Source organism: Oenanthe melanoleuca, chromosome 25 (genome assembly GCF_029582105.1).
Source record: "Oenanthe melanoleuca isolate GR-GAL-2019-014 chromosome 25, OMel1.0, whole genome shotgun sequence".
Lineage (NCBI taxonomy): Eukaryota > Metazoa > Chordata > Aves > Passeriformes > Muscicapidae > Oenanthe > Oenanthe melanoleuca.
The window spans coordinates 3,540,297-3,553,004 of record NC_079358.1 but is presented as its reverse complement, the minus strand read 5'-3'; the positions used below and the strand labels follow the sequence as shown (position 1 = coordinate 3,553,004).

Below are 12,708 nucleotides of genomic sequence, written 5' to 3'. Positions count from 1 at the left end.
CCCCAAAACCCAACTGAGAAACAGAACTGTGCTCAATCTCTTTCTTGGAGAACTGCTGGATCTGGAACCCCAAAAACCTGATCTGGAACCCCCAAAAATCTGATCTGGAACCCCCCAAAAAAACCCTGATCTGGAACCCCCCCAAAAAAAAAACCTGATCTGGAACACAAAAACCTGATCTGGAACCCCCCCAAAAAATCTGATCTGGAACCCACAAAAAACCTGATCTGGAACCCAAAAAAACCTGGTTTGGAACCCAAAAGACCCTGATCTGGAACCCCAAAAATCCCACCTGGAACCCAACCTGGGACCTCAAAACCCAACTGAGAAACAGAACTGTCCTCGATCTCCTTCTTGGAGAACTGCTGGATCTGGAACCCCAAAAACCTGATCTGGAACCCCCCCAAAAATCTGATCTGGAACCACAAAGTACCTGATCTAGATCCCAAAAAATCTGATCTGGAACCCCCCCAAAAAATCTGATCTGGAACCCACAAAAAACCTGATCTGGAACCCAAAAAAACCTGGTTTGGAACCCCAAAATCTGATCTGGAACCCAACCTGCGACCTCAAAACCCAACTGAGAAACAGAACTGTGCTCGACCTCCTTCTTGGAGATCTGCTGGATCTGGAACCCAAAAACCTGATCTGGAACCCCAAAAAAAGTGATCTGGAACCCCCCAAAAACCTGATCTGGAACCCCCCCCCAAAAAAAAAAAAAAAACTGCTCTGGAACCCCAAAACATCATCTGGAACACCAAAAAAAAAATCTGATCTGGAACCAAAAGAAACCTGCTCTGGAACCCCAAAAAAACTGATCTGGAACCCCAAAAAAAACCTGATCTGGAACCCCAAGAAACCTGATCTGGAACCCAAAAAATTCTGATCTGGAACCCCCCCAAAAAAATCTGATCTGGAACACCAAAAATACCTGATCTGGAACCCCGAAAAATCTGATCTGGAACCACAAAGAACCTGATCTAGATCCCAAAAAATCTGATCTGGAACCCCCCAAAAAAACCCTGATCTGGAACCCCCCCCCCCAAAAAAACCCTGATCTGGAACCCAAAAAAACCTGGTTTGGAACCCAAAAGACCCTGATCTGGAACCCCAAAAATCCCACCTGGAACCCAACCTGGGACCTCAAAACCCAACTGAGAAACAGAACTGTGCTCGATCTCCTTCTTGGAGATCTGCTGGATCTGGAACCCCAAAAACCTGATCTGGAACCCCCCCAAAAATCTGATCTGGAACCACAAAGTACCTGATCTAGATCCCAAAAAAATCTGATCTGGAACCCCCAAAAAAACCCTGATCTGGAACACAAAAAACCCTGATCTGGAACCCCCCCAAAAAAATCTGATCTGGAACCCCCAAAAAACCTGATCTGGAACCCCAAAAAAACCTGATCTGGAACCCCAAAACAATCTGATCTGGAACCAAAAAAACCAAACCTGATCTGGAACCCCCCCAAAAAAAAAAAAACTGCTCTGGAACCCCAAAACATCATCTGGAACACCAAAAAAAAAAAAAAATCTGATCTGGAACCAAAAGAAACCTGCTCTGGAACCCCAAAAAAAAACCGATCTGGAACCCCAAAAAAACCTGATCTGGAACCCCAAGAAACCTGATCTGGAACCCAAAAAAATCTGATCTGGAACCCCCCAAAAAAATCTGATCTGGAACACCAAAAATACCTGATCTGGAACCCCGAAAAAAAACATGATCTGGAACCCCCCCAAAAACCTGATCTGGAACCCCAAAAATCCCACCTGGAACCCCCAAAACCCAACTGAGAAACAGAACTGTGCTCCATCTCCTTCTTGGAGAACTGCTGGATCTGGAACCCAAAATCTCTGTGTCCATCCCAGTGTCCATCTGTCCATCCCAGTGTCAGTCTGTCCATCCCAGTGTCCGTCTGTCCATCCCAGTGTCCATCCCCGTGTCCATCCCAGTGTCCGTCTGTCCATCCCAGTGTCCATCCCAGTGTCCATCCCAGTGTCCATCCCAGTGTCCGTCTGTCCATCCCAGTGTCCGTCTGTCCATCCCAGTGTCCATCCCCGTGTCCATCCCAGTGTCCGTCTGTCCATCCCAGTGTCCATCCCAGTGTCCATCTGTCCGTCTGTCCGTCTGTCCCACTGACCCCGGCCATGCCCCCATCCCGGCCGGACATGGACTGCAGCACGGCTTTGTCCAGCCCCAGTTTCAGCCACTGTCCATCTGTCCATCCCAGTGTCCGTCTGTCCATCCCAGTGTCCATCCCAGTGTCCATCTGTCCCTCTGTCCGTCTGTCCCACTGACCCCGGCCATGCCCCCGTCCCGGCCGGACATGGACTGCAGCACGGCTTTGTCCAGCCCCAGTTTCAGCCACTGTCCATCTGTCCATCCCAGTGTCCGTCTGTCCATCCCAGTGTCCATCCCAGTGTCCATCTGTCCCTCTGTCCGTCTGTCCCACTGACCCCGGCCATGCCCCCGTCCCGGCCGGACATGGACTGCAGCACGGCTTTGTCCAGCCCCAGTTTCAGCCACTGTCCATCCCAGTGTCCATCTGTCCATCTGTCCATCCCAGTGTCCCTCTGTCCATCTGTCCATCTGTCCATCCCCACTGACCCCGGCCATGCCCCCGTCCCGGCCGGACATGGACTGCAGCACGGCTTTGTCCAGCCCCAGTTTCAGCCAGTGTCCATCCCAGTGTCCATCCCAGTGTCCATCTGTCCATCCCAGTGTCAGTCTGTCCATCCCAGTGTCCATCCCAGTGTCCCTCTGTCCATCCCAGTGTCCATCCCAGTGTCCGTCTGTCCATCCCAGTGTCCATCCCAGTGTCCGTCTGTCCATCCCAGTGTCCGTCTGTCCATCCCAGTGTCCATCCCAGTGTCCGTCTGTCCATCCCAGTGTCCATCCCAGTGTCCGTCTGTCCATCCCAGTGTCCATTTGTCCACTCAATGTCCATCTGTCCATCCAGTGTCCATCCCAGTGTCCATCTGTCCATCCCAGTGTCCATCCCAGTGTCCATCCCAGTGTCCGTCTGTCCATCCCAGTGTCCGTCTGTCCCACTGACCCCGGCCATGCCCCCGTCCCGGCCGGACATGGACTGCAGCACGGCTTTGTCCAGCCCCAGTTTCAGCCAGTGTCCATCCCAGTGTCCGTCTGTCCATCCCAGTGTCCCTCTGTCCATCCCAGTGTCCATCCCAGTGTCAGTCTGTCCATCCCAGTGTCCCTCTGTCCATCTGTCCATCCCCACTGACCCCGGCCATGCCCCCGTCCCGGCCGGACATGGACTGCAGCACGGCTTTGTCCAGCCCCAGTTTCAGGCTCGCCTTGTCGAACATTTCCCTCTCGTACGAGTTCCGGGTGATCAGTCTGTAAACCTTGACGGCCTTGCTCTGCCCGATGCGGTGGCACCGAGCCTGGGCCTGGGGGAGAGACAAAAACCCAAAAAATTTAATCCCAAAATCCAAAATTCCCATCCCAAAATCCCAAAATCCAATTTAGGAGCCCCAAATTCCCGTCCTGTCACCGCCTTGCTCTGCCCGATGCGGTGGCACCGAGCCTGGGCCTGCAAAAAAACCAAAAACCCAAAAAATTTAATCCCAAAATCCCAAAATCCAATTTAGGAACCCCAAAATCCCAATCTTTGACCCCAAATTCCCGTCCTGTCACCGCCTTGCTCTGCCCGATGCGGTGGCACCGAGCCTGGACCTGGGGGAGAGACAAAAAAACCCAAAAATATTTAATCCCAAAATCCAAAATTCCCATCCCAAACCCCCAAAATCCAATCTAGGAACCCCAAAATCCAATTTAGGAACCCCAAAATCCCGTCCTGTCACCGCCTTGCTCTGCCCGATGCGGTGGCACCGAGCCTGGGCCTGGAAAAAAACCAAAAACCCAAAAAAATTTAATCCCAAAATCCAAAATTCCCATCCCAAAATCCAAAATTCCCATCCCAAAATCCCAAAATCCAATTTAGGAACCCCAAAATCCCGTCCTGTCACCGCCTTGCTCTGCCCGATGCGGTGGCACCGAGCCTGGGCCTGCAAAAAAAACCAAAAAAACCAAAAAATTTAATCCCAGAATCCCAAAAACCAATCCCAAAATCCCAAATTCCAATTTAGGAACCCCAAATTCCCGTCCTGTCACCGCCTTGCTCTGCCCGATGCGGTGGCACCGAGCCTGGGCCTGGAAAAAACAAAAAAATCCCAAAAAATTTAATCCCAAAATCCCAAAATCCCATCCCAAAATCCCAAAATCCAATTTAGGAACCCCAAATTCCCGTCCTGTCACCGCCTTGCTCTGCCCGATGCGGTGGCACCGAGCCTGGGCCTGCAAAAAACAAAAAAATCCCAAAAAATTTAATCCCAAAATCCCAAAATTCCAACCAGGGACCCCAAATCCCATCCTGGAATCCCAAATCCCATCCTGGAACCCCAAAAACTCATCCTGGAACCCCAAAAACTCATCCTGGGACCCCAAATCCTGTCCTGGAACCCCAAATTCCATCCTGGAACCCCAAATCCTGCCCTGGAACCCCAAGATCCCATCCTGGGACCCCAAATCTCATCCTGGGACCCCAAAATTCCGTTCGGGAACCCCAAAATCCCATCCTGGGACCCCAAATCTCATCCTGGGACCCCAAAATTTCGTTCTGGAACCCCAAAATCCCATCCTGAAATCCCAAATCCTGCCCTGAAACCTCAAAATCCATCCTGGGACCCCAAATCTCATCCTGGGACCCCAAAATCCCATCCTGGAACCCCAAAAATTCATCCTGGAACCCCAAAATCCCATCTTGGAACTCCAAAATTCCGTTCTGGAACCCCAAATCCTGCCCTGGAACCCCAAAAATCCCATCCTGGGACCCCAAAATCCCATCCTGAAACCCCAAATCCTGCCCTGAAACCTCAAAATCCGTCCTGGGACCCAAAATCCTGCCCTGGGACCCCAAAATCCCATCCCCAAACCCCGCTGAGTGACCCCAAACCCCCCAAATTTTACCTGTAGATCATTCTGGAGGTTCCAGTGACCCCAAACCTGCCCCAGTGACCCCAAACCCCAATCCCTGACCCCAGAGACCCCAAATCTCACCTGTAGATCATTCTGGGGGTTCCAATCAGAATCAAAGATGATGCAGGTGTCGGCTGCAGTCAGGTTGATGCCCAGGCTGCCCCAGTGACCCCAGTGACCCCAAACCCCCCCAAATCTCACCTGTAGGTCGTTTTGGGGGTCCCAGTGACCCCAAATCTCACCTGTGGATCATTTTGGGGGTTCCAATCAGAGTCGAAGATGATGCAGGTGTCGGCTGCAGTCAGGTTGATGCCCAGGCTGCCCCAGTGACCCCAGTGACCCCAATCCCTGATCCCAAACCCCCCAAATCTCACCTGCAGGTCATTTTGGGGGTCCCAGTGACCCCAAATCTCACCTGTAGATCATTTTGGGGGTCCCAGTGACCCCAAATCTCACCTGCAGGTCGTTTTGGGGGTTCCAATCCGAGTCGAAGATGATGCAGGTGTCGGCTGCAGTCAGGTTGATGCCCAGACTGCCCCAGTGACCCCAAACCTGCCCCAGTGACCCCAGTGACCCCAAACCCCAATTCCTGACCCCAAACCCCCCAAATCTCACCTGTAGATCGTTCTGGGGGTTCCAATCCGAGTCGAAGATGATGCAGGTGTCGGCTGCAGTCAGGTTGATGCCCAGGCTGCCCCAGTGACCCCAGTGACCCCAAACCCCCCAAATCTCACCTGTAGGTCGTTCTGGGGGTTCCAATCAGAATCAAAGATGATGCAGGTGTCGGCTGCAGTCAGGTTGATGCCCAGGCTGCCCCAGTGACCCCAAACCTGCCCCAGTGACCCCAAATCTCACCTGTAGATCATTCTGGGGGTCCCAGTGACCCCAAATCTCACCTGTAGATCGTTCTGGGGGTTCCAATCCGAGTCGAAGATGATGCAGGTGTCGGCTGCAGTCAGGTTGATGCCCAGGCTGCCCCAGTGACCCCAAACCTGCCCCAGTGACCCCAAATCTCACCTGTAGATCATTCTGGGGGTCCCAGTGACCCCAAATCTCACCTGTAGGTCGTTCTGGGGGTTCCAATCCGAGTCGAAGATGATGCAGGTGTCGGCTGCAGTCAGGTTGATGCCCAGACCCCCCGCCCGGGTGCACAGCAGGAACACGAACCGGTCCGAGTCCGGCCGGCTGAAGCGATCGATGGCGGCCTGGCGCAGGTTCCCCCTGACCCTGCCATCAATCCTCTCGTATGGGTACCTAGAATAGAAAATATTCCAAAATTTACACCCAAAAATTAAAAATTTACAGCCAAAAATCCCCAGGTTTGCACCAAAAAATCCACAAATTTAACCCCAAAATCCCCAGAGCGATCGATGGCGGCCTGGCGCAGGTTCCCCCTGACCCTGCCATCAATCCTTTCATAGGGGTACCTAAAATAGAAAATATCCCAAAATTTATACCCAAAAATCCCAAAATTTACAGCTAAAAATCCACAAATTTAACCCCAAAATCCCCAGAGCGATCGATGGCGGCCTGGCTCAGGTTTCCCCGGACCCTGCCATCAATCCTCTCGTAGGGGTACCTAAAATACAAAATATTCCAAAATTTACACCCAAAAATCAAAAATTTAACCCCAAAAAATCCACAAATTTAACCCCAAAAATCTACAAATTTAACCCTAAAATCCCCAAAGGGATCAATGGTTCCCTGGCACAGGTTCCCCCTGACCCTGCCATCAATTCCCTCATATGAGGTACCTAAAAACCCAAAATATCCAAAATTTGCAGCCAAAAATCAAAAATTTACACCCAAAAATCCACAAATTTAACTCCAAAATCCCAGGATTTAACCCTAAAATCCCCAGAGCGATCGATGGTTCCCTGGCACAGGTTCCCCCTGACCCTGCCATCAATTCCCTCATGTGAGGAACCTAAAAACCCAAATATTCCAAAATTTACAGCCAAAAATTCACAAATTTAACCCCAAAAAATTCACAAACTTAACCCTAAAATCCACAAATTTAACCCCAAAAAATTCACAAACTTAACCCTAAAATCCACAAACTTGACCCCAAAAAATTCACAAACTTAACCCTAAAATCCACAAATTTAACCCCAAAAAATTCACAAATTTAACTCCAAAATCCCAGGGTTTAACCCTAAAATCCCCAGAGCAGTCAATGGTTCCCTGGCGCAGGTTCCCCCTGACCCTGCCATCGATCCTCTCATAGGGGTACCTAGAATAAAAAATATTCCAAAATTTACACCCAAAAATTAAAAATTTACAGCCAAAAATCCACAGGTTTGGTCCCAAAATCCCAGGATTTAACCCTAAAATCCCCAAAGGGATCAATGGTTTCCTGGCTCAGGTTACCCCTGATCCTCTCATCAATTCTCTCATATGAGGTACCTAAAAACCCAAATATTCCAAAATCTACAGCCAAAAATCAAAAATTTACACCCAAAAATCCACAAATTTAACCCCAAAATCCCAGGAATTTAACCCCAAAAAGTTCACGAATTTAACCCCAAAAAATTCACAAATTTAACCCCAAAATTCACAAACTTAACCCCAAAAAATCCACAAATTTAACCCCAAAAAATTCACAAATTTAACCCCAAAATATCCACAAATTTAACCCCAAAAATCCACAAATTTAACCCCAAAAAATCATTTAACCCCAAAAAATCCACAAATTTAACCCCAAAAATTCACAAATTTAACCCCAAAATCCACAAATTTAACCCCAAAAAATTCACAAATTTAACCCCAAAAAATTCACAAATTTAACCCTAAAACCCCAGGAATTTAACCCCAAAAAATTCACAAATTTAACCCCAAAAAATTCACAAATTTAACCCCAAAATCCACAAATTTAACCCCAAAAATCCACAAATTTAACCCCAAAAATCCCAGGAATTTAACCCCAAAAAGTTCACAAATTTGACCCCAAAAATCCACAAATTTAACCCCAAAAATCCACAAATTTGACCCCAAAATCCACAAATTTAACCCCAAAAATCCATAAATTTAACCCCAAAATCCACAAATTTAACCCCAAAAAATTCACAAATTTAACCCCAAAAATTCACAAATTTAACCCCAAAAATTCACAAATTTAACCCAAAAATCCCCAGGTTTGCACCCAAAAATCTCCTCCAGAGCTCCCTGTTCTATTCTCCTTTTTTACTGATTTTTTTTTTTATTTTTCTCTATTTTTCCTGGTTTTTTTTTTTTTTTCCCAAAATAACATTTTTTCTCTGTTTTTCTCTCATTTTTTCATCACTTTTTTCTCATTTTTTCCCCCATTTTCTCTCATTTTTTTCATCATTTTTTTCCTCATTTTTTCCCCATTTCTGCCCATTTTTTTTTGTTTTTCCCAAAATCCCCATTTTTCCCCCCAAACCCACCATTTCTGGATGAAATAATTCTCCAGGATGTCTCTGATTTTTCCCCATTTTTTCTCATTTTTTCCCCATTTTTTTCTCATTTTCCCCCCCATTTTCTCTCATTTTTTCATCATTTTTTTATCATTTTTTTCCCCATTTTCTCTCATTTTTTCATCATTTTTTTCTCATTTTTTCCCCATTTTCTCTCATTTTTTCATCATTTTTTTCTCATTTTTTCCCCCATTTTCTCTCCTTTTTTTCTCATTTTTTCCCCATTTCCTCTCATTTTTTACATCATTTTTTTCTCATTTTTCCCTATTTTCTCTCATTTTTTCATCATTTTTTTCTCATTTTTTCCCCATTTCCTCCCATTTTTTCATCATTTTTTTCTCATTTTTTTCCCCATTTTCCCCCATTTTCTCCCATTTTTTCATCATTTTTTTCCCCATTTTCTCTCATTTTTTCATCATTTTTTTCTCATTTTTTTCCCATTTTTCCCCGTTTTCTCTCATTTTTTTCTCATTTTTCCCCATTTTTCCCCAATTTCTCTCATTTTTTCATCATTTTTTTCTCATTTTTTCCCCATTTTCTCTCATTTTTTCATCATTTTTTTCTCATTTTTTTTCCCCATTTTCCCCCATTTTCTCCCATTTTTTCATCATTTTTTCCCCATTTTCTCTCATTTTTTCATCATTTTTTTCTCATTTTTTCCCATTTTTCCCCATTTTCTCTCATTTCTTCACCGTTTTTTCCCATTTTTTTTGCTGTTTCTCTCCATTTTTTCCCCAAATCCCCATTTTTCACCCCAAAACCCACCACTTCTTGATGAGATAATCCTCCAGGATGTCCCTGATTTTTTCTCTTTTTTTTTTTTTTGCATTTTTTCCTTTTTTTTTCTCTTATTTTTAATTTTTTTCACCATTTTTTCCCCATTTTTTCTCATTTTTCCACCGTTTTTTCCCATTTTTTCACCATTTTTTCCCATTTTTTCACCATTTCTCCCCATTTATTTTTATTTTCCCCCCCAGAGCCACCATTTCTGTATCAGGTAATCCTCCAGGATGTCCCTGATTTTTCCCCATTTTCTCTCATTTTTTTCCCATTTTTTCTCCATTTTTTATCATTTTTTCCCCATTTTTCCACCGTCTTTTCCCATTTTTTCACCGTTTCTCCCCATTTTTTTTTATTTTCCCCCCCAAACCCACCGTTTCTGTATCAGGTAATCCTCCAGGATGTCCCTGCTGTTTCCCCATTTTCTCTTATTTTTTAATCATTTTTCTGCCGTTCTTCCCCATTTTTTCACTGTTTTTTCCCATTTTTTCACCGTTTTCTCTCATTTTTTCCCCGTTTCTCCCCATTTTTTTTTATTTTCCCCCCCAGACCCACCGTTTCTGTATCAGGTAGTCCTCCAGGATGTCCCTGATTTTTCTCCATTTTTTCTCATTTTTTAACCATTTTTTAATCATTTTCCCACCGTTTTTCATCATTTTTTCACCGTTTTTTCCCATTTTTTCACCGTTTCTCCCCATTTTTTTTTTATTTTCCCCCCCAGAACCCACCGTTTCTGTATCAGGTAATCCTCCAGGATGTCCCTGCTGTTTCCCCATTTTCTCTCATTTTTTAATCATTTTTCCCCCGTTTTCTCTCATTTTTCTGCCGTTCTTCCCCATTTTTTCACTGTTTTTTCCCATTTTTTCACCGTTTTTTCCCATTTTTTCACCATTTCTCCCATTTTTTTTTATTTTCCCCCCCAGACCCACCGTTTCTGGATCAGGTAATCCTCCAGAATGTCCCTGATTTTTTCCCTTTTTTTTTTGCATTTTTTCCCCATTTTTTCCCCGTTTTTCGTCATTTTCCCACCGTTTTTTCCCATTTTTTCACCATTTTTTCCCATTTTTTCACCATTTCTCCCCATTTTTTTTTATTTTCCCCCCCAAACCCACCGTTTCTGTATCAGGTAATCCTGCAGGATGTCCCTGCTTTTTCCCCATTTTCTCTCTTTTTTTTCCCATTTTTTCCCCAGTTTTTTCCCCATTTCCTCTCATTTTTCCCCATTTTTTCACCGTTTTTTCCCATTTTTTCCCCGTTTCTCCCCATTTTTTTTTTATTTTTTCCCCGTTTCCCCCCCAAACCCACCGTTTCTGTATCAGGTAATCCTCCAGGATGTCCAGGCACCTCACCATCTGGGAGAACACCAGCACCTTGTGGCCGCCGGCGCGCAGCCGGGGCAGCAGCTTGTCCAGCAGCACCAACTTCCCCGCCGAGCGCACCAGGGCCTGGAGAGCCAGGTCGGGGGGCGGGGGGGACCCCAGGGACTCCCGGAGCTCGGCCACGATCTGCTCCTCTGCACCTGGGCAGGTGAGACGGGACAGGTGAGCACCACTGAAACCATTCCTGACCACTGGTAACCAGCACTGACCAGCACTGACCAGCACTGACCAGCACTGACCAGCACTGACCAGCACTGACTGACCCCCCCATTGACCCCAGGGACTCCCGGAGCTCGGCCACGATCTGCTCCTCTGCACCTGGGCAGGTGAGACAGGTGAGCATCACTGAAACCATTCCTGACCACTGGTAATCAGCACTGACCAGCACTGACCAGCACTGACCAGCACTGACCAGCACTGACCAGCACTGACCATCAATGACCAGCACTGACCAGCACTGACCAGCACTGACCAGCACTGACCAGCACTGACTGACCCCCCCAGTGACCCCAGGGACTCCCGGAGCTCGGCCACGATCTGCTCCTCTGCACCTGCATGGACAGGTGGGACAGGTGAGACAGGTGAGCATCACTGAAACCATCGCTGAAACCATCAGTGACCATCTCTGACCAGCACTGACCAGCACTGACCAGCACTGACCAGCACTGACCAGCACTGACCAGCACTAACTGACCCCCCCATTGACCCCAGGGAGTCCCGGAGCTCGGCCACGATCTGCTCCTCTGCACCTGGGCAGGTGAGACAGGTGAGACAGGTGAGCATCACTGAAACCATCGCTGAAACCATCAGTGACCATCAGTGACCATCACTGACCAGCACTGACCAGCACTGACCAGCACTGACCAGCACTGACCAGCACTGACCAGCACTGACTGACCCCCCCATTGACCCCAGGGACTCCCGGAGCTCGGCCACGATCTGCTCCTCTGCACCTGGACAGGTGAGATGGGACAGGTGAGACAGGTGAGACAGGTGAGCATCACTGAAACCAGCACTGACCACTGATAACCAGCACTGACCAGCACTGACCAGCACTGACCAGCACTGACCAGCACTGACCATCTCTAACTGACCCCCCCATTGACCCCAGCGAGTCCCGGAGCTCGGCCACGATCTGCTCCTCTGCACCTGGGCAGGTGAGACGGGTGAGACAGGACAGGTGAGATAGGACAGGTGAGAGGACAGGTGAGAACAGGTGAGACAGGACAGGTGAGACCCAACAGGTGAGACAGGACAGGTGAGACAGGACAGGTGAGACAGGACAGGGGTGGTTGCAGCACTTGCGCAGCTCCATCATGGTGTTGAGCAGGTGTGTCTGTGTGTGCCCAGGTGTGCCCAGGTGTATCTCTATGTATCTCTATGTGTCTCTATGTGTCTCTATGTGTCCCCAGGTGTACCCCAGGTGTGCCCAGGTGCGCTCACCGTTGATGAGGTAGGGGTGGTTGCAGCACTTGCGCAGCTCCATCATGGTGTTGAGCAGGTGTGTCCGTGTGTGCCCAGGTGTGCCCAGGTGTATCTCTATGTATCTCTATGTGTATCTATGTGTCCCCAGGTGTACCCCAGGTGTACCCAGGTGTACCCCAGGTGCGCTCACCGTTGATGAGGTAGGGGTGGTTGCAGCACTTGCGCAGCTCCATCATGGTGTTGAGCAGGTGTGTCTGTGTGTGCCCAGGTGTGCCCAGGTGTATCTCTATGTATCTCTATGTGTATCTATGGTTATCCAGGTGTGCCCAGGTGTATCTCTATGTGTCTCTATGGTTACCTAGGTGTATCCAGGTGTGCCCAGGTGTATCTCTATGTGTCTCTATGTGTATCTATGTGTCCCCAGGTGTATCTATGGTTACCCAGGTGTGCCCAGGTGTGCTCACCGTTGATGAGGTAGGGGTGGTTGCAGCACTTGCGCAGCTCCATCATGGTGTTGAGCAGGTGTGTCCGTGTGTATCTATGTGTACCCAGGTGTGTTTCTATGTGTTCCCAGGTGTTCCCAGGTGTGCCCAGGTGTGCCCAGGTGCTCACCGTTGATGAGGTAGGGGTGGTTGCAGCACTTGCGCAGCTCCATCATGGTGTTGAGCAGGTGTGTCTGTGTGTGC

The 12,708-nt window shown here is 47.9% G+C and overlaps 2 protein-coding genes across 3 annotated transcripts in view; one reads left to right on the top strand and one right to left on the bottom strand.

Annotated features, from left to right (window-relative positions):
- LOC130263296 (chromodomain-helicase-DNA-binding protein 8-like) overlaps positions 1-12,708 on the bottom strand; it is a 69,376-nt gene that overhangs the window by 26,672 nt on the left and 29,996 nt on the right. Inside the window, exons 17-19 of the mRNA XM_056510801.1 lie at positions 10,524-10,737; positions 6,060-6,255; positions 3,246-3,413 (exon numbers count right to left, since the gene is read on the bottom strand). Of these exons, the coding sequence (XP_056366776.1) occupies positions 3,246-3,413; positions 6,060-6,255; positions 10,524-10,737 (578 nt within the window). The remainder of the gene's footprint in view (positions 1-3,245; positions 3,414-6,059; positions 6,256-10,523; positions 10,738-12,708) is intronic.
- Positions 1-12,708, top strand: part of OSGEP (O-sialoglycoprotein endopeptidase) — an 88,978-nt gene that overhangs the window by 56,181 nt on the left and 20,089 nt on the right. The window lies entirely within an intron of this gene.